General features: G+C 37.9%; 2 protein-coding genes across 2 annotated transcripts in view; both read left to right on the forward strand.

Annotated features, from left to right (window-relative positions):
- Positions 1 to 2,516, forward strand: part of slc18a3b (solute carrier family 18 member 3b) — a 2,904-nt gene extending 388 nt beyond the window's left edge. The window contains exon 1 of the mRNA XM_061708013.1: positions 1 to 2,516. This exon is cut by the window's left edge and continues 388 nt beyond it. Within this exon, the coding sequence (XP_061563997.1) occupies positions 197 to 1,765 (1,569 nt within the window). The 5' untranslated portion in view covers positions 1 to 196 and the 3' untranslated portion in view covers positions 1,766 to 2,516.
- A 705-nt stretch (positions 2,517 to 3,221) lies between these two features.
- Positions 3,222 to 21,019, forward strand: LOC133418919 (choline O-acetyltransferase-like). The gene is made up of 15 exons (XM_061707825.1): positions 3,222 to 3,358; positions 3,855 to 3,949; positions 4,601 to 4,792; positions 6,427 to 6,545; positions 8,045 to 8,098; positions 8,212 to 8,392; positions 12,256 to 12,433; positions 12,527 to 12,696; positions 12,774 to 12,874; positions 12,952 to 13,080; positions 13,181 to 13,303; positions 13,410 to 13,551; positions 13,789 to 13,851; positions 15,932 to 16,069; positions 18,984 to 21,019. Exons 2-15 carry the CDS (start codon positions 3,905 to 3,907, stop codon positions 19,248 to 19,250), a joined length of 1,902 nt encoding a protein of 633 aa, XP_061563809.1. The 5' UTR covers positions 3,222 to 3,358; positions 3,855 to 3,904; the 3' UTR covers positions 19,251 to 21,019.
- The last annotated feature ends 1,499 nt before the right edge of the window (positions 21,020 to 22,518 follow it).

Genomic DNA, 22,518 nt, shown 5'->3' on the forward strand with positions numbered 1-22,518 from the left:
CCAAGTTCCTCTGCGCCTCTCCCTTTACGCACATCAGGGGAGGTGAAGATGGAGAGCATTACATCAATGTAGAGGAAACACCAATGAATCACACGAGGTGTTGACAGAACGGCAGCAGACGGGAGAAGCACAACTGCAATTCAGAATCTACAAATATTTTTTAATTAATTAAAAAAAAAAAAAAAAAAAGCACACCATGGATGGAGAAGGGGGATCGTTAGGGCTGGCCAAATCAGCCGCCCTGAAACTGTCCGAGATGGGCGAAAGAACCAAGCAGTTAGGCACCGCCATGAGGGATCCAGACCGGCAGAGACGGATCATCTTAGTGATTGTTTGTGTGGCTCTCCTGCTGGACAATATGCTCTACATGGTAATCGTGCCAATTATTCCAGATTATCTCGCTGATCTGGAAAGTGAGCAGTCAGAGCACGTCCACGTAGTGATGCACCCGAACACTTCAGCCAACAGCACAAGTCAAGACAAAAGCAACAAGGACAATTTAGATGTCCAAATAGGGGTACTTTTTGCATCTAAAGCCATCCTCCAGCTCTTAGTTAACCCGCTGTCGGGAACTTTCATAGACCGGGTGGGATATGACATTCCTCTTTTAATTGGACTGACGGTCATGTTCTTGTCTACCTGCATATTTGCTTTTGGGGAGAATTACGCCACGCTGTTCGCGGCCAGAAGCCTGCAGGGTCTGGGCTCCGCTTTCGCGGACACATCTGGGATCGCGATGATCGCAGACAAATACACGGAGGAGGCGGAGAGGAGCCGGGCGCTCGGCATCGCGCTGGCGTTCATCTCGTTCGGGAGTTTGGTGGCGCCTCCCTTCGGGGGGGTCCTGTACGAGTTTGCGGGTAAACGGGTGCCCTTCATCGTGCTCGCCTCCATTTGCCTGGTGGACGGCTTTCTGGTCCTGATTGTAATCAAGCCCTTCTCCAACAGGACTAGAGAGAACATGCCGGTCGGCACCCCCATATACAGACTCATGGTCGACCCTTACATTGTTGTGGTGGCCGGGGCGCTCACGGTCGCCAACATCCCGCTTGCCTTTCTAGAGCCCACCATAGCCAACTGGATGGAGACCACCATGCACTCCTCGCAGTGGGAGATGGGACTGACCTGGCTCCCAGCCTTTTTCCCTCACGTCTTCGGAGTCTATATAACAGTCAAACTGGCGGCCAAACATCCAGATTTGCAGTGGTTCTACGGAGCATTGGGCATGGTTATCATTGGTGCGAGCTCATGCACGATTCCCGCATGCAAAACTTTCGGGCAACTCATCGCCCCGCTGTGCGGCATCTGTTTCGGCATCGCGCTGGTCGACACGGCGCTTCTTCCCACTCTTGCGTTTTTGGTTGACGTGCGTCACGTTTCCGTGTACGGCAGCGTGTATGCTATAGCTGATATTTCCTATTCCGTCGCCTACGCCATGGGTCCCATAGTAGCCGGGCAGATAGTTCACAATCTCGGTTTTGTGCAACTTAATTTGGGAATGGGCCTCGTCAATGTGCTTTACGCACCAGCCCTGCTGCTGCTGCGCAACATGTGCCAAATGAAACCGTCCTTCTCAGAGAGAGATAACCTGCTAGATGAAGCTCCGCAGGGGTTGTATGATACTATCAAAATGGAAGAGAGGAGAGGTAAAAAGAAGTGCTACAGTTCGGCGGGGAATTGCCTGCCAGTAGACGAAAACGGGTTCGACCCGTTCAAAGCACAGCGGTCCGTGTCGGTCGAGTCGTCCGGTCCGGAGTTCACTTAGACCATCACGCACAGCATTCCACTGAGGAGTTCTGCAGCCTCAGGTCCTCACATAGGGATTTGAACTTTTATTTAAGAACCGATGTGCAATATAAACACCTTGTCACTAAAATCATGATTGTGTGACCCGTTTTTCAAAGTTTCTTTCTTTGGTGATTTCTTTTTACTCTGTGGTTTCATTGTGTCAAGCGAGTCTATACGTGGCGTTTGTCTGGATGTATAACTGGAGTTTTGTGAGCGATTTATCAACAATTATTGAACTTCTGTGTATTACTGAATATAAGAAAAAATAATAAATAAATAAATGTGCGCACAGGAATATGTGGGACCAATTATAAAGAGCACATTTCCCCCCTTACATAAAATAGCCTATATTTTAGAGAAAACTATTTTACTTGCACATGAAATTATTCTGTGTTTTTTTCTTTTGGTTTAAATCTCGTGAAACTATCTATTTTAACTGTGTGGGCCTGTCTGTATTTTTACTTATTTTGATTATTAACAATGCTTTACTTATTTGAAAGTGTTGTATAATAAATGGATTTGTACATATGCACAACGTAAATGGTTTACCGCGATAAAATGTGTGTGTGTGTGTGTGTGTGTGTGTGTGTGTGTGTGTGTGTGTGTGTGTGTGTGTGTGTGTGTGTGTGTGTGTGTGTGTGTGTGTGTGTGTGTGTGTGTGTGTGTGTGTGTGTGTGTGTGGGGTACCTTTTGTGAAGACATAGCCACTGAAGTCAGTCTCCTTATGATGAACAAATATGTATTCATTTCAACAATGGTTGTTTTAATAAATATCTGTTTGAATCAGCTCACAGTGGTGGTTTCATTTTTATTTCAAACGATCAAAAAATAAATCTGAGAAGTTAATTTGTTGAAATGGTAGTTATTCATTCCCCGCCGTGCGCTTCAAGATGCAGTGGGCCACTACAAATGGAAAAGGTGATTTTTGACTTTATTGTAAATGAGAGGAGAGGAAGAATAAGTTAAAAAAAATAGATGTTTATCTTCCCATGAGACTGTTCTTTAACAGTCACGAGCGCTGCGCCTATAACTACATGCAAAAGCCAAAAAAGCAAATTAATGTGCTAAATAATTAAAAAAGAAAAGAAAAGTAGTGCCATAACATAATCATTTTCCACGTGGTGCACTTGATACTGTGTAAAAGCAAGCTGAGGCACATAACAGACATTGGAAGAATAAAAGCACAACGTTTGTCATAATTGTTGAGCTGCACGGCCATCGCAGATCTTCTGAATGACACACCAAAAACCAACTCTCGACCCTTTCCTATGTCAAAATTACTATCAAATGTGGGCGGGAGGGGAGAACGCAAGCTGTCAGATAATATGTTCAACGAATAGATGTCGATGGGAGGAGTTTGTTGCCTCAAGGGGGAAGGTAAATGCAAACACCTTCGACATCTTTTCCAAGCCGCGATTTAATGTGGAGTTACAACCTTATGGTTGGGACGGATGAGCGCTCCAGCGCCCAAACTCAGTGTGACTCTAATGTGGGTCTTCAGAGCGCGGACGTGGGAGGGAATGCGACCAGTAACACACTTCTCTGACCCCTCCAGTGTTGAAACAATAAGGTAAGGTATCATTCTTTCTCTTAAAAAAAAATTACAGGGCATTTTGCGTTAACTTTAAAACTTTTCATCCGCTGCGAGCTCCTAACATTTAAAAACTTGCTTGATCCACTCCAAGTCTACTTTCCATCACCAAGCATCCATTAATGATCACCAATACTTATGCATTTCCATAAGATTTTCTCTTATTTAATGAAAATACAATAAATGAAAATAACAACTTTATGTTTTTCTTTTTGTTAACTGAAATATTAGACTGTTTTAAAATAAAATAATGATGAGTTAAATATTTAAAATATATTGCAGTGCGCGATGGTTCACAGCTTGATTTCAAGCACACATGCGGGAACTTGCCTTGAAATGAAAAGTGATAAAGAATGGAAGTGATGTACTTAACTTTCCAATAGCATATGAAGCTGTATTTGTCAGTGGGCCTAGTTTTATTTACTGTGTTTTTTTTTCTGTCCCCTTTTAACTGTCATAACGTGCGTCAAAACAGGCACGTCTGAACTAAAACCACGTTATTTTCCCTTGACTGGAGTGGACAACATGCCGATAGTGAAGAAAGAGGCGGCCAGTGACCAGGACAACCACGTATGAAAAAGCTTAACTTTATCTTAGTTAAAGCATTTGTTCTTTACTTGTTCTGTCTTCACTTCCAACAACGGGGCGGTGTTTCTGTCCGCGGTGCTGAATGTTGTGAAGTGGCGCTGTTGCATTTCAGCACCACGGACAGCGCCAGCTCCATTCACTATGTTGACCGATGGGAGCAAAAACTGACAGCTGGCTTCTCGGAGAGATAACTCGTCATTCCAGACACCACCACAAACCCCTTCTCCTGCAGTCATTCAATCAAAAATGCTGTCCGGATTATATCATAACGGAGAGAATGGAAAATACTCTTGAATACAAATACTTAGAATATAACTTACCGATATTGACATATTGTCTTATCAACAGTATTCGCCATGCAAACCATCCAAAATCTCAATAGAAAATATAATAAATTAGTATTTTCAACAAATACCCACGAGGCATGGAATCTATTCTCAGATTGGACTTGACACATTCAAACTGAATTATTAACTTAAGCTCTAATAATAAATTAATCAAGAAAACCTCTGAAAGAATTAGTATTTTAATAATGAACACAGAATGAGGAGAAAGACATCAAAATGTTGAGAAGCTGTCTTCCTTTAGTGACCTTTCATGACTATTTATCCCAGTCTGTTCTTTTTTTATTAGGTGTTGCCAAAGGTCCCTGTGCCGCCCCTGAAACAAACCCTTGACACATACTTGAGGTGTGTCCAGCACCTGGTACAGGAGGACCAGTTTAAGAAGACAAAGGCCATTGTGGAGAAGTTTGGGGCTGCAGGCGGTATTGGAGAGGCTCTTCAGAGGAAGCTTTTAGAGCGCAGAGAGAAGACAGCCAACTGGGTAAACAGCAGCATCTGACAGTTAAACAACACTGCTTTCACTTATTGTAGTTTCTGTAAGTGTGTGAACTACAGAAAAGGTGAAAATTACTTATGAGTTATTTTTCTTTTCGGGACAATCATCAGACAACTACAGGGACTATAAAAAAGTACATTAAAGCAATTGTTTTTCTTAGCTAGACAATGTTTTAACTAAATAAAATTGTATAAATATCAATATCTCAACTCAAATATAATGAAACCTCACCGAGACAAGCTCCACCTCTCATACAATAGTAGCTGGATGGATGGATGGATGGATGGATGGATGGATGGATGGATGGATGGATGGATGGATGGATGGATGGATGGATGGATGGATGGATGGATGGATGGATGGATGGATGGATCATCAACCTTTATTTGAATTCGGAGAAATCATTGAGAGCAAGGCCTCATTTACAATGATGCCGAATGTACAACAACCATATAAAAAAGAATAATACAATAAAAAATAAAAAGAGATACATTAAAAACAATTACAAACATGGGTAAAATGGTCAGCAATCAAGGATTTGAATTGACCAAGCTGCACAAACGTTTCCAACTTCAATGCATGTTGCAAAATGTTCCAACTGTGAGCCGCGCAGTAGCTAAATGCAGTTTTTCCCAATTCAGTCCGTGGACATGACACTTCCAGCATAAGAAAATCAGAGCAGTGGGTTGAGTGTCTGCCCTTATGGCACCTCAGTAAGGAGCTAAGGTAATGAGGAAGCCTTCCAATTAGGGCTTTATAAACAAAGAGGATGGATGGATGGATGAAATGGAACGGACTAAATTGCTGTTGAAGTACATTTGTCTACTTTCCCTGTATAGTGCTCTAAATTTTCATGTATTATGAATATAAACTGAAATGATTTGTATTGAATATGCTATTGATTTGTCTATACAGGTAGATTAAACCTGTTCACATCTGAAAATGAAAATTTCACCCTTTTTATGTTATGGATCATAACATCCATCCATGATCTATGCCTGCTTACGACTGTTTAGGGTTAACGGGGTCTGCGTAGCCTGTCCCAGCACTCATCTGGCAAAAACCAGGGATACACCCTGGACAGGTCGGCCGTCCATCTCAGGACCACATAGAGACAAACAACTATACACAGACTCACACTCAATTCTATGGGGGATTTAGAATCATCGGTTAACCCTGCATACATGTTTTTGGTCTGTGGGAGGAACCTGGAGACCCTGGAGAAAACCCACAGAAGTTTGGGGAGAATATTCTCACTGTGGGCAAACAGTGCAAAGCCACTGTGCTGCCTAAATTTGCAATGTTTCAAAAATAATTTCACCTATAAAAGTCTAGAAAAGTGTAACACTTGATGATGAAGATTTATCAAACCTTAGCTTGTCTGTCGCTGCTCCCCTCCTGTGTCTTGGTTATTGGTCAGTCCAATGTTCCTCCAGCTCAGTGAAGCCTATCAAACTCCCACTCTCACTATCACATTGGTGCTCTCCCACTCTCCTTTTTTTAATCTGACAGTGTGTAGTGTTTGTTTACTTCACTGCTCACTTGGCTCAACTCTATAACAGACTCCAAAAACCCTTATCAAGCAACATTTCCCACAGTGTCCCTGTGTTAACATGTAGGTCTATGACTACTGGCTGGAGGACATGTACCTGAACAACAGGCTGGCTCTACCGGTCAACTCCAGTCCTGCCATGGTGTTTCCAAAGCAGACATTCAGAGATCACGAAGATGCCCTCAGGTAGGTGCTGCCTTGGTTCTACCGTAGTTCAAACTGTAAAGCTTGCCTGTCCTGAGTTTTTTAAACTGTACTTCCCCTTCCTCAATTGCTGTGAAGCAACACAGTCCGTGACAAAGCGGTGTCAGGTGCAACAACAGAAAAAAGAACAACACATAAGAAATCCACTCTGTCCACTTGCAGGAAATGTAATTGGCATGTAAAAGTCCAAATTTAATATTATGGAATTTTACAGGTAAAGCAGTGAAAACACCCTAAATGTGTATAAGATAAGAAAATGAAGAATTTTTCATTGTCGGCATATATCTGACTTTTCTTACTTCCTTGAATAACAGACTTATTGAGTTGTTTTTTGTTTCTGTTTTTTGTCCAAAATTAAAAATATACCCAACTAGTTATGCTAGAACTCAGCCCACCAACATCCGCTTTTATGTTTGATCAATAATGAATTACAAAGATGTTGAGTTATTTTTACACCAGACTTGCAAATCACTTTAAGACCAATGAAAAAGCAGAATATTTTCTTTGAAACAGAGTTGAATCATTTTGTTTTGTTCATCTGAAAGTTCTTCTGGAAATTCCTTCTCCACACTACAGCTGATATACTGTGGGCACTTACCTTTAATAGAGACAGAGTGAAGAATTACGGCTCATTTTGTTGTCAAGTTGTAAGTAAAAGTGAAATGTAGAGCATATGTAAGTGAAGAAGAAAACAAAGGTGCAGCATGATTCGTAGAAAAGTGAATCACTTACAGAGCATAGTGAAAATAATAGCTTGTAACCTGCAATGTAGAGGGACAATTTCATGATTATTACAGCTCCAAAAATTTACAAACTATTTCTAACAATATAAAACATACATAAAATACATGTTGATCTCTTTAGCTGCTGCAAGGGTTTGTGCTCTTCTCAGCACACACACACAGATAAAGATCTGAATTACAGTCATGCCCATTATTAAATGAGCCTCGGTCCAACTGGCATTACAGCCGTCCAAGCAGCTCTGTAACTCAAAATTAGCTTTTGTCAGCTTGCACCGCAACAACTGAATATTTCCAGAGCACCCCAAACAACTGCTAATCTACTGACACGGCCACTTATTTGATTGGGGGTGACAGAGCCAAACTCTCCGCAGAGACTGCGAGTCAGGCCTCATTTAGGGGCGTGGTGCACTGCGACTGCCTCCTTTGTATTGATCGGATTTTGAACGTAATAACACTGAGACAAATCACATACAACATAAGACCTGACAGGGTACTGTGTTTTTCCCTATTTGCCCCGGCTGCCCACTCACACATGCAGACTCTCTTTCTCTGATGGAAACACACACAGCTTGCTGACTGCATTGCTGGTAATTTACCATGATTTGATTATTGCTAGTCTTTTGAGAGACGGGAGTATATCTAATTACAGTCACTGGCTGGTGTGCTTTGTACTTTCAGTGTCTTATAGCAAATAATGCACAGTATTTGACGAAATTTCATCCCTCTCACCTCTTTAAGATTTGCTGCTCATGTCATCAGAGGAGTGATGGAGTATAAGACTCTCATAGACACGTAAGTTCAGTCTGTAAAAGATTGCCTTCTTCACTGTAATCAATTGTAGGTCTAACCTAAAATATCCACAAATGAGTTAGTGGTAATCAGATGTGTGGAATGATGTCTCTCAGGCGTAAGCTGCCAGTGGATTTTGCTCGAGGTCAGCTGGCTGGAACGCCGCTGTGCATGGAGCAGTACTACCGCCTCTTCACCTCTTACCGCTACCCGGGGTTGAAGACAGACACGTTGAAGGTCCACATGAATGCAGCATCTTCAGTGCCGGAGCACATCATTGTTGCATGCAAGAACCAGGTCAGGACATCAGTTTTTGATTATGTTTGTTTGTTTTTTTGTTGTTTTTTTTTTACACTTTTTCACACTTTTAACCAAAAAGTGCTGTGTGAACAAGACGGTAAAGAGCTTTGTGTTGGGTTTAGCTCTCTCTTGACCACAACAGACCAACAGAGAGCATGCATTATTGTTAATGCCACAAAAATTAACCTATCAATCTTTAACTCTGTTCTTCCACATTATGTTAACAAAATACTTAAACTCCTCCATTAGAGGCTGTGCCTCACTCCAAACCCAGAGAGGGAATTCAACCTTTTTCCAACTGAGAACTATAGTCTCCGATTTGGAGGCAACAATTCTCATCCCCAACCACTTCACACTCAGTTGTAAACTCTTCCAGCGAGAGCTAAAACACTTGATTTGATGATGCCAAAAGGACCACAATATCAGCAAAAAGCCCCGATTAAATCCTGTAACCACCAAACCAAACACCTTCTGCCTTAAAACTTCATTCATAAAAGTCCTGAGCAGAATTGGTGACAAAGGGCAGTCCTGACAGAGTCCAACTGTCACCTGAATCAAATCCAACTTATTGTTGGTAATGCAGACCAAACTCTTGGTCCACCACCACCCCTGTCTGCAAATCCAGAGGTACTGCACCTGATGTCCACACTTTCCTGGAGAAAAAGAGGGTGGCTTGGAGTTGTGTGTCTGAGTTCTCCCCCTAAAATCAGCTGTTTTGAACAGAGTTGTAAAGACATAGTTGAAAGGGGAGCTGTTGTTAAGCATCTCAGGTTTGACCAAACCATATTACAGCCATTTCATTGAGATTTCAAGAAATGACGTCAATTTCCTTGAAAAAGTGCATATTTCAATACATTACAATGTAATGAAACACAATCTTTCATTTCTGGAGAAAAGTTGCCAAAAATAGTTCTATATGTAAAATGTATGAGCAGTTGACCAAGTCTATTATCCCTTTTTACCACTAAACATTCTGCACATAACAGGACAAACTAAATATGAATTCTGTTAGAAATGACATGGGGGAGTCATTTTTTTTTTTTTTTTTTTTTTATATTTTTATCCCTTTTTTTTTCCCATTTTTTTACCACCCCGTGCTCCTACCTAAGTGACAGTCCTGGGCATTGCCATCCTCTACCAACCCCGGGAGGGCCCTGCACTGAGCTCAGGTCTCCTCCTAAACCTGAGGAGTGAGCAGGCCACAACATGGGGGAGTCATTTTACTGGTATTATCTGTAATTTATTTTCCGCTGGGATAAGAGAACCGGTTTCCTGGCCTACGACGGAGTATTAGGGCCAAACAAAAAAACAAAACAAGGAAATTACGAGAATAAAGTCATAATGTAATGAGAATAAAGTCGTAAAATTACGAGAATAAAGTCATAATATTACGAGAATAAAGTCGTAAAATTACGAGAATAAAGTCATAATATTACGAGAATAAAGTCGTAAAATTACGAGAATAAAGTCATAATATTACGAGAATAAAGTCGTAAAATTACGAGAATAAAGTCATAATATTACGAGAATAAAGTCGTAATATATTATAAATATATAAATATAACTTCACAAGATGTTCAATATTCCTCATTTTAACACAGGGAGAAGAAGCTCTTCCTGTTAGAGTTCTCATAAATTATATTCTCGTAATATTACGACTTTATTCTCGTAATGTTACGACTTTATTCTCGTAATTTTACGACTTTATTCTCGTAATATTACGACTTTATTCTCATAATATTACGACTTTATTCTATTACGACTTTATTCTCGCAAAATTACGACTTTATTCTCGTAATTTTACGACTTTATTCTCATTATATTATGACTTTATTCTCGTAATTTCCAATTTTTTTTGTCTTAGTTTGGCCCTAATACTCCGTCGTACTGGCCAACCATACAAGTTCACTTCATGGAAATTCTCTCTAGTGAAATTTCTTGTATTATTTGTATAGGAAAAGAACTGGCTAAGGTCAGCGATATAAATAACTATATTACTGTAAGAGTTCAGTAACAAAGTGTCAAGCGTTTATGAAACTAAATGTTATCCTCAAATGTTTAAATGATTATTTGAATATTCAAACTCTCAAGACTATTAAATGTGCTCTGAGTGACCAGGAAGCAGTGGAAGAAAAAAAAACCCCATCAGATACTGCTTAATGGTCATGATTGTGTGATTATTTTCTCTTCCGAGCAATAAAACAGTTTTACAGTAGCAACTGGAGCCGGAAGAGAAATAATAGGTCTCATTCAGTTTCCCCAACATTACTCTCCTGGCTGCTTTTTGAAATGTATATAGAAATAGTTTCATGTGGGATATTTTTGAAAATAAAAAACCCTGTTATGGCCAAATATTTAACTAGTGAATATATTTATTTGATATACAATTGTTCCTAAATATGTTATCCCAATAACCATCGCTACACTCAATTAAATAAAGAAAGCTGGTAGATTTGTGTAAGCAGGTATATGGAAAAAGGTCAAATGTTTTCCCCAATTCTTTATTAGCATTAATAATTGGTCATTTTTGGATGGATTGGGTGGTGTGTGACTTGTTTTGAAAAGTCCCAAACTCTTATGATAATTTTCAACATTGTAATGTTTTACAGAAATCCCACAAATATGTTGTGTTTGTCAGAGGGATCTGGATATGCAAATCATCCATGGACTGTTGTGGATTTTCCACTCAATTTAGTGGCAAATGAGTAATTAGTGAGACACTCAGACAATGCCATAACAATTAATTGCTAATATATATACAGTATATATATATGGAGCTTCTGGATGTCAATCCTCATTAAAAGAAAGTCCGGATGTGGACTGGTTTGCTGACATAGGAGAAATGAAAAAAAAACTGCCTTTTCAGGTGTTTAATTTAACTGGTCTTAGTAAATTGCCATTTGGTGTCACTTTTTTGAGGGAAGTGTTTTGTTTGAAACTGCACCTGCCTGCTCCCCAAATCCCCAGCGTAGAACCATGCGTGCCTCTAATGGGTAGTCTGTGCCCATTATCATCTCAGCTCCCCACAAAATTGCAAGAGTCCTGACTGATTCACACAAATGCATAAAACCTCTGTCTCCTAACATCTGCAGAAGCTCTCACCTGGAAAGGGTTCAGGGAGCTATCAGACTGTTGCACATGAGAGTCTGTCCCCATGGGAATGGACAGAGTTAACTTAATTAGGGCTGATTAAACCTGCCACTTTGTCTGAGAGCTTCCTTGAGTCACATTTGTTTAACTGATAGCAGAAAGGAGTTGTAGTGTTAAAGGTAATTGGCCATTTTTAGTCCCAACCATCACCCCTAATGCCCGCATCATATCAGTTGTTCAAATACTGTACAATTCTCCTATAAAACAATAAAAGCAAGGACCCTTCAGCGGAGAAGTTTACGTCAAGTTTGATTTAGATGATGAAATTGTTTCGACGTATGATCATGTGGACATTTTTAAACGTAGACTAAAAACTCATCTCTTTGGTCTGGCTTTTATGTAGCATCAAATTTTATAGTTTTATTATGTTTAACATTTTTTAAAGGTATTTGTTTTATTTATTTATCTATTTCTTGTAATGTTTTTATTATTATATTTTATTGTTGTGGACTGATTATTTTTAGCCTTAATCCTTGAACTTTTATCATTTTTTCATTTTAATTAACTATATTGTATGTCAGTGTGCATTGGCCTCCCAGTTTTTATTTTTTTTTGGTCTCTTTTTTTAATTTTTTTTCTTATTACGCTTATTTGTCAGTCAAAATGTCAAAGCACTTTGTATTTCATGTACCTGGATGAAAGGTGCTATATAAATAAAATGTAATTGATTGATTGATTGATTGATCACTTAAATCTCTTTTTCTCACTAGTTTTTCGTGTTGGATGTGGGCACAAACAGCACGCAGCTCAGTGAAACAGAGGTCTTCCACCAGCTGCAGAAGATTATGAAAATGTCAGAAAAGGCTGAAGAGAAACTCCCTCCATTTGGTGTCCTAACATCAGATGGGAGGACAGAATGGGCGCAAGCTAGAGAAATACTAATAAAAGGTCAGAGAGCACAATTTACAAATATTCCAACCACCATCAGGAAGCAATCCCATCGTAAACCTGATGCCTCGCCTTTGTCTTTCCTTGGTCCAGATCAAACCAATCGAGACTCGTTGGCTCTGATTGAGAGTTGTATATGTGTGGTGTGTCTGGATGATCCCTGTGGTCTGCAGCCCAGTGATACCAACAGGGCCCTGATGATGCTACATGGTGGTGGATCAGAAAAAAATGGTGCAAACCGCTGGTATGACAAGTCGATGCAGGTAAATTCCTACTCCAGTCACTCCAATCCAGCATTAATTTAGCATTTAGGCCTTTACTTAAATCAGCTTTCTTCCAGGTTGTTGTAGGTTTGGATGGGATATGTGGAGTGGTGTGTGACCATTCACCATTTGAGGGCATAGTTCTGGTGCAGTGCTCTGAATACCTGATGAAATACATGTAAGTATACCATCATCTCAGTGAACCCCTGTGAGATTGATAACGAAGGAAATCAAAGTGTTGATTGCTCTGAACAGAAAAGGAAGTCCCTCCAAGATGGTTAAGTCCTCAAGTGTAAGAGAGCTTCCCCCTCCGAGAAGGCTGCTGTGGAAATGCAATCATCACATACAAGGACTCTTAAAAGCATCTTCAGACAGACTCCAGAGGCAAGACCACCGCAAAGAAAAAAGGAAGCAAAAAGCACTTTTTTGTCTTTTTAATGCATAGTTTAAATTAATCACAGATAATGTCTTTATTTTTTTTCAGGCTTGTGAATGATCTAGACATGGACGTATTTACATTCAAGACTTATGGGAAAGATTTTATCAAAAAACAGAGGATGAGTCCCGATGCATTCATACAAGTTGCTTTACAACTGGCATTTTACAAGTAAAACATATTCTTTATGAATACTGTATATATAATATATACAGGCATCATACATTTCAATGAAAATGTATGACATTAATACACCCTTTTGAATGATGTGTGCCAGATGCAGGGGGAGGCTCGTTTCCACCTATGAGAGTGCATCTCTTCGGCGTTTCCAACAAGGTCGGGTAGATAACATCCGCTCAGCCACTGCCGAGGCCCTGGCCTTCGTGAACTCCATGACAGATGAGAGAGCAACTTTCACCGTGAGTCGTTTTTCTCACTTTCAGCCCAATTGCTAACTCCCACATCCCTGGTCTCCTCTGAATGAAACAGGTGCAACTTCGCCAGCTTGGCACGCCAAGCCCAGTCTCTCGATTTAAACAGATGATCTCCCAACAGGTTTAACGGATACCTGAAGAATGACGGGGTGTACCGTGGTCTTTTTCCACAATTTCATAAATGCATTGTGTTCACTTTGAGTATTTCTACATGTCCAACAGGATGAAGAAAAAATGAAAAGACTGAGGGATGCAGTTAATGCGCAGACAAGTTATACAATTGCAGTAAGTATGTCAAACCTTAAATAGATTTACATTGCAAATATAATTTACAAGAGTAGACTTTGAATTGCTCACCTGGCTTCATCATTTTAATCTGCTTTCAGTGTCAGACTCAAGAACTGTTTTGGAGTTTGAAATTTACCATTTGGCCATTTGAATGAGGAAGGATATTTATCACTTTCATAGATTTAAAATTAATGGTCTTAAATCCAGATTAACTGGCGCAAACGTATGTCACATCATTTAGAGCACTGCAAATCCTTCATTATCAGAGAGCATATAGCACCTGAAGAAGAAATACGTAGTTAGAAACTCACAACTGCCCTGATATTAACCACAAATTAGCTACAATTTAATTTCATTTATGGAGAGGTCTTAACTAGATATACCTAAAGTACATCAACTGGCTCCTCTCAATTTGGATGGGCATTGATTATAGCAGTGGTCCTCATTCCTGGTCCTCGAGAGCTGCTGTCCTGCATGTTTTTGATGTTTCCCTGCATCAACACACCCAGTACTCGAGTTGAGGGGGGATGAGGGAGGATGGCATCCCCCATGAAATAAAAACGGTCAAAATCATCCCCCCCTGTAAAACTGCCATCCCCCCTTTCCATCCCTTATGTCATTTCATCAATGAATGTGGTTTTACTGCTATTTCAACACTTAGAGTCATCACCAGAAAAATAACACCAGAAAAATAACTTATTTGACAATTTTCACCGGTTTCAAGTCAATTTTCACTTGAAATAAGTAGGAAAAATCTGCCAATGGGACAAGATTAAATCTTCTCATTACAAGCAATAAAATCTTGTTCCACATGCAGATTTTTCTACTTATTTTAAGTGAAAATCTACTTGAAACAGGTGAAAATTGTTGTTTTTTCCAGTGATGAGTCTTGTTTTAAGTGTAATGAGATTTTTTTTACTAAAATGAGACATTTTAACTAGAAATAAGACAAATATTCTTGTTAAGATTTTGAGTTTTTGCAGTGATCCATTTTACTTATCCTGTGAAGGACAGAGTCATATTGATAAGTTCAGAAAACTGTTTTTTATTGTTGTGTTTTGATGTATTTGATGTAAGCCCAGTGGATATTTAAAGCTTACAGAAGGCTGCATTTAACTGCTGCTATGTCATTCCTGCAGTATTTCTGCAGGTGTTTTGGTCAGTGATATTATTTGTAACATATTATATTATTTGTAATCAGCACAAATTATCTGTCCCCATATGATAAAATCCACCATCCCCCTGATTTTTTTTTACAACTCGAGTACTGAACACACCTGATTCTAATTAGTGGTCTTCACCAATCTTTCCTCCAGGTCTGCACAGTTCTGTTGGTGACACAGTCATCTGTATCAGGGTTTACTGGAGCAGGGAAACATACAAAAACAGGCAGGCCAGCGGCTCTCGAGGACCAGGAATGAGGACCACTGATTTATAGTGTATCTTGAATTGTGAGACTCCTCAATCTATCTCTAAGGGAGAGTCCACCCACACTACAGGAAACCTCTTCCAGCTCCATTCTTTCAACCACTCATCACAGATGGTGATCATAGGCGAGGGTCAACACATAGATTGACCGCTAAACAGAGAGTTTTGCCTTTCAGCTCAATGTCCTTCACCACAACAGACCAGAACAGAGTCTCTGTTACTGCAGATGCTTCACTGATCCCATCTGTCAATCTCCAACTCCACTCCTCCCTCAGTCGTGAATAAGACCCCGAGATAATTATACTCCGTCCCACTGAGTGGAGATTTAATCTCAAATTACTTAAAACATTAGGCCCATTATCTTTGCTCAGCTCAACTGAAAGGTTCCTGTAGACTGCAGTTAGCATCTATGCAAACTAGATCATTAATGAGAGAGAAATTGACAGCTGCTCAATTCTCCACCCCAGTCTTTGGAAGGCAATTCTGACCTTCAGGAACAGTTCCAGTGTTGAAAAGCCAGTGTTGGTGTAATTTGATGATAGTTATGAAACGAGAACTGACCTTGTGAATCATTTCTGTGTTTATTTTGCGTTTTTCACTGTAAAAAATCCTGAACTGATCTCCAACTAAGACCTTGTTTGTTATTCAGGCCATAACAGGAATGGGAATAGACAATCACCTCTTGGGGCTTCTGAGGATCTCCAAGGAACTGAAAATGGAGATGCCCGAGATTTTCTGTGATGAGACTTATCTGACCAGTAATCAGTTCATACTCTCCACCAGTCAGGTAGCGTGAACACCAACTCTATTCAAACTCTACACGCAAGGGTTCATGGAAGTACCAAACATGTACACATAATGTACAGACAAAAAGAGTATTGTTGATGTTCTGTTTCCCCACTACCCAACACCAAATCATAATAGTTCAACATAATTCAGGCCCTCGTGAGAAATTAGCTGTTCCTTGAAGAAAACTGTACTTTTAAAAAGCTTGGCCTGCATATTTTTTACCACCTGATATTGCGCTTGCTAATAGAGTAACTACTGCAGATAGGGTTGCCACCCGTCCCGTAAAATACGGAATTGTCCTTTATTTGAGAAAAAAATGTTGCGTCCCGTATTGAACTAATACGGGACACGATTTGTACCGTATTTTCATTAACTTTTACACCATATTCTAGTTGAATTATTGAAATAAATGAACCTTTACACCATATTCTAGTTGAATTATTGAAATAAATTAACTTTTACACCATATTCTAGTTGAATTATTGAAATAAGTTAACTTTTACACCATATTCTAGTTGAATTATTGAAATAAGTTAACTTTTACACCATATTCTAGTTGAATTATTGAAATAAGTTAACTTTTACACCATATTCTAGTTGAATTATTGAAATAAGTTAACTTTTACACCATATTCTAGTTGAATTATTGAAATAAATTAACTTTTACACCATATTCTAGTTGAATTATTGAAATAAGTTAACTTTTACACCATATTCTAGTTGAATTATTGAAATAAATTAACTTTTACACCATATTCTAGTTGAATTATTGAAATAAGTTAACTTTTACACCATATTCTAGTTGAATTATTGAAATAAGTTAACTTTTACACCATATTCTAGTTGAATTATTGAAATAAATTAACTTTTACACCATATTCTAGTTGAATTATTGAAATAAATTAACTTTTACACCATATTCTAGTTGAATTATTGAAATAAATTAACTTTTACACCATATTCTTCACCTGTAGGCTATATTATACATCTTGGCTGATGTGGACATACATAGCATAGGAGGATATTTCAGTTGCTATTAAAGCACTTTAAACTTTAAATCAAAGCATTTAGTTTTTTCATATAAAATAAACACATTTTTATTCAGTTTAGAAGTTTTGGGGCTTTTTTTTGGCTCCTGTGCTGCTGAAATCAGGGCGTCCCTTATTTCTATTTCTGAAAGGTGGCAACCCTAACTGCAGATTTGACATATTTGAGTTTATCATTAAACGAAAGCCATTCAAATCACTGTTAAATTTCAAATAAAGCAGTGTGGCCCGTTAAAAAACAATATTCATACTCAAATACTTAATTAAACATGACTATGTTGTGTTAACAAGGACTGAGACTGCAACAGAGAAAAGTTGAGAAAATGCCAACAACCAATTAAGCGTTGAGTTTAAGGTGTGAGGGATGCTGGTTGACGGCTCAGTGTTTGTCTCGAAAGTTACTTTTATTGAAGACTTGGCCTGAAGTAACGAGTTCACTCCCTTAGACCTTCTCTTTTTTTCCTTTATGTACATCATTTTCAGCCAGAAAATACACAAGCTTAATGAGGAGGACTCACCATTTATTTATATTCACAGCATTTGACAGTTGAAAAAAAAAAATAGAAAGTGTTTTTCAAGCTTTTTAAAGGGATTGCTCTTTTTCTGATCTAAAAAAAAAAAAAAAAACATTGCACAGCACCACCCAAATAATCATGTTTTATTACCTCCACATCTTACACCATGTAATACACTATTGTTTCAAATTTAATTTAATTATTTAATTACTCTGCAAGTCACTATAGTTTAGGCACATTCACATAAGAAAGGTAAATTGTTTTTAGTGCCTGAATAAAATATGTTTTTAACAGATGAAGTGAAATTGATGGCACAGTGGTTAACAAATCACTAATATAGAGGACCGTGTAAGGATTTTTTTTTTTTTTTTGTGATCAAATTTTTATTTCTATTTCTATTTCTATTATAAAAACAACATGGGGCATGTATATGATATTTTAACAAAAAAAAAAAAAGACACCAATACATAACAACAACAAATGAATAGATAAATGTAATAACAAAAAGCAAATACCAAAAAAAAAAAGAAATGCCCATATTATTAAGTATAACAATGCAAAATTAACACATAAATTAGGGGCAAAAAAGAAAGAAATATATAAATAAATAAAAATAAAATCATAACCCCAGACATTACCCACCCACCCTCTGGATCCTATTGAACAAACCCCATTAAGCAGTTTTAATTTTTGCTCATTGAGGTAAAAGGGGGATTTTAGTTATACATTTTAAGCATAACTGGATAACATGAATGTTTCACATCAGTAAAGTGATACCTAAAGAACCTTAATCACATTCAAATTATGTATGACATTAATTTATATGCAACATCTCCCAAAATAACCTATGATTCCTGGGAATGAACCCATAAATGTTATAGTCAAAGTTCCTCTGGTTAGTTTTGGGTGCAAATTCTCAAGAAAAGCAAATTTACATAAGAGATGGCAGTTACTACCAAGTCATTTAGACAGACCACTAGAAAATAAAAAATGACGTAGTTGAAAACCGATAACCATAATAGTCTTTTTCCATACATAAAATTTTTGTATGACACAAAAAAAAAGAAAGAGTATCAACTGTATACACAAATCAATAAATGGACAGTGAATTCACTTTTGTAATTGTACTACTAATAGTCTGTGGTCTCCCGTTAAATAAATGTCAAGTCCGACTGCTCTCGTTTGACAACTGACAACTAACCTTTGATCATGATGTCTGTATTATAAAACCCTCTGACAGCAAGATCTATCCCACAAGTGACATATTTTACATGTGTAATACTGAAACAAGCAACCACAAGAGTTCATCACCTATGAAAAATCTAATTTGACTCTTCTGCCTTGTGTCCAGGTTCCTACAACAGTAGAAATGTTTTGTTGCTATGGCCCTGTGGTGCCCAACGGCTACGGCACGTGTTACAACCCACAGTCAGGCCACATCGTCTTCTGTGTGTCCAGTTTCTGGGAGAACACCAAGACGAGCTCGGCTGTTTTCGTCACAGCCCTGAACGAGGGTCTGCTGGAAATCAGGGACCTGTGCAATAGAAGCGGCACTTTGGCTGCCAAAGCGGCCGATTGCAGCCAGGGAGCCGGCCGATCTCATACATCAGGGAAGTAAGCCATACTGAGAGAGCTGCCAGTTCAGCTGCTCCACACACCTCCTAGATTTAGACTTAGATGCCTTCATGCGTGGTTTGTGCAATAGTGTTTCTTTAACATTCAAGCCTTAAAGTTCAAGTGTAGCATATAAAGGATGTAAATATAAAAAAAATATATAAGATATATTAATATATCTAAAATAAAATAAAATAGGAATCAAAACGTTAAAAGTTTTCTTTTAAAGTTGAAAACAACAGTAGGATTTTGGGTCCAACACTGACACAGGTAGACTGACATTAACTGATCTGCTGCCTTTAGGAAACTGAAGCCATGTCCTCTTTGTAGCACTGATCTGAGGGTTAATTCCTCCATCAGAGAGTGATTCAGCTGAGTGATCCCCATGTATACGTAGAGTAGAAACTCAGAAAAAAGATATATACAAATATATAAATATATAAACACAATATCTGAGTGACTTATATACCTATATCCTGTAAATGTGACTCTTCCAGCCTCATCCTGTGCAACACGTCAACACTGTGAGATCCTTTTAAATCTATTCAATAGTATTTATTATTCTACATGTTTTATTTATTCATTTTATTGATATTGTCAGGTTGCCAAAGAGGTCGTGCATATTGTGAAGTCAGTTGGATGCAGCACTTTAATATAGCAATGAAAAAGATTTGAATGTGTAACCATTATCATAGACGAATGGTTTTAAATGCTGTGTATTCTATATCGTAGCAATAGTTATAAGGTGTAAAACCAGTGTTACATTATTATTATTTATCGACATTAGAAGTAGAAAAAGAAGGCAGTGATGCCTTGTTATAGTGGTTCTCTGTGCAATAATACGATACCAGTTACAGTGAGGGTTTGTGTGCAATTTACCACATCAGCTCATATAGAGACAACATCTGTTGTATTAGACGCTATACAAATAAAACTGAATTGAATTGAATTGAATATAGATGCATGGATTTATATATTATTAAACTAACAATATTTGCTATTTTTGATATTTAAATATACAGACCAATGAATAACACAGTCATGTCTCAATCAAAAGTGTTGATTTAAAGAGTGTTTTAGCTGAATTCTCCTCCACAAATGTCTGATGTGGGTCCTGTTTAATCCGTGGTGGCTCATCTTACAGCAAATCTAATAAGTGGTTGTTTGTGGTGAACATGTGAGATTTGTTGTCCTGTGGACGCGTATGTTATATGTGTGTCAGCCAAAGTGAATGTGAAACTTGTAGTCTCAGAGTATATATATCAAATGAAGGTTATATGTAATACATTTGCATGTGTATTCTTTAATAAAAGCTTTATTTTTTTATATTCCCATGTGAAAATGTTATATATCAGATTTTATATTATATAGTAAATCACAGGCTAAGGGAATACAAAATGCCTTAATGTATTGAAAAAATGTCATTTTTGCCAAATGTAATCATTGCCAAATGTTTGACCTCTGATGTTGCTGTCTAATGTGAGTGAAATGTGCAAGAATGTAATATTTACAGTGTGTTGTTCAGTGGATTTACCATGAGTCTCTTCCATTAAAAAAAAATATATGAATACTGATGCCACAAAATAGCATTACCATGGCCTGATTAATGAATATTAACTTTATCTGTGATACATGGTAACTACAGGTTCAAATTTCACTCAAAAGGAGAATAAAAAGGAAAATACATATTTTTGGTATTTAGCAATATTTTGTTGTTTGCAGAAATCACCAACGTAAGCTGTCAAGTTGCAAAGATTAATATGCAGTTCTGAAAATAAAAAGAATGTAAAGTTATTTACCACTGCAAGTATCAGTATTATTTATATGCACGATGGATGGATGGATGGATGGATGGATGGATGGATGGATGGATGGATGGATGGATGGATGGATGGATGGATGGATGGATGGATGGATGGATGGATGGATGGTTTCCTCTTACAGACCAAAAAGTAAAATGTTGAGCTAATTAGTTATTCTAAATTGACAATACAATTATTCAGAACCATTTCAAATGCAGGTAACTTATGTTACCAATGTATGGCAGTTTTGAAAATTCAAATGATGCTCAAATGTGCTAAATTTTAATAAAAATGTTACTCATTTTGAAATTGCAAAATTTCTATTGCATGACACATTTTTAAATGTGTCATGTGTTTGGCAACATGGGGCTGCACAAACATGGGTCTTCCTGCCAATCAGATAATCTCATACGTTATTAAATTGTCAATAATCGGCAAAATGATTGATGCATGGCTGACCAGATTAAGACAAGCCATTTTTTTGTGCATTTGCATGCGGGCTTCAAGTTATCTTGATTAAACTTCAGAACTTTGTCTCAAACTCAATATCTTGACACCGACACAGTTTACCTATAAAACATTGTGCCTCTACAAGCAACAGCAGTTTCACAGTCTGCTAAACAAACAGATACAGTATATTCCTAAAGAGTTCTATCTGGATTAAGATTCAAATACTTTTTATGAAAATAAGTGCCAGGACTTTGGACCAAAACTTTGGCTCTTAAGTAATTTCCCCACAAAGGTAATCAGGTTCAATCAGCTGCATGTTATTGAAATCATTTGCATGAGGTTGTCTGCTTGCAGCATGGCCACTTCCTCAACATCCTGCCAACAGATGGCTTCGTTTCACTGGCATCTGATACGGTCCATGGGGAAAAATAACATTTTAATTTGTCTTTGGATGAACCATTGAACCAGGTTCAGCAAGTGCCCAAAAAACATTAAACATTTAGTCAAGCTTGTCCATGAAGTTGCCAATGAACAATAATTTCTTATGAATGCTCTATACTACGAAGGATTAGTCTTTGCATAAATGTAAATGATTCTCCAGCAATACGTGCAGGTTCAGAACCTTTTTCAACTTAAGTAACTTACACATTTTTGTTTGTTTTCCTTCATGCATGAATATAATGTCTACATGAGTTACCCACCAATCTTACACTTCTTTGTCTTTACTTTTGGAACAAACAAATTAATAACTAAGATTTGTCTCTTAAAAACAGACACACAATTGTTTTTTAGATACTGTACATTGCTGCTATCTCATTAAAAATGTGCTAATATTTTCCAAGAAATTACAAAATGTTTCAATTTTAACATTTAATATTTTGTTTTTGGTCTGTTGGGAATAAAATATGGGTTTAAAAGATTTGAAAATCATTGTATTCTGTTTTTATTTACATTTTACCAACATCCTGACATGTTTTGGGGTTGTACACACTATTCTGACGCCTTGCAGACTGGGAATGC

This window comes from Cololabis saira, chromosome 19 (genome assembly GCF_033807715.1).
Source record: "Cololabis saira isolate AMF1-May2022 chromosome 19, fColSai1.1, whole genome shotgun sequence".
In the NCBI taxonomy this organism is placed as follows: domain Eukaryota; kingdom Metazoa; phylum Chordata; class Actinopteri; order Beloniformes; family Belonidae; genus Cololabis; species Cololabis saira.

What these genes read in the sequence shown, in the direction of transcription:
- LOC133418919 (XM_061707825.1), top strand. Translation starts at nt 3,905, where the DNA reads ATGCCGATAGTGAAGAAAGAGGCGGCCAGTGACCAGGACAACCAC. An exon ending in TCTTCAGACAGACTCCAGAG is followed by an intron (nt 13,081 to 13,180) that starts GCAAGACCACCG and finishes ATTTTTTTTCAG; the next exon opens with GCTTGTGAATGATCTAGACA. An exon ending in TCATACTCTCCACCAGTCAG is followed by an intron (nt 16,070 to 18,983) that starts GTAGCGTGAACA and finishes CCTTGTGTCCAG; the next exon opens with GTTCCTACAACAGTAGAAAT.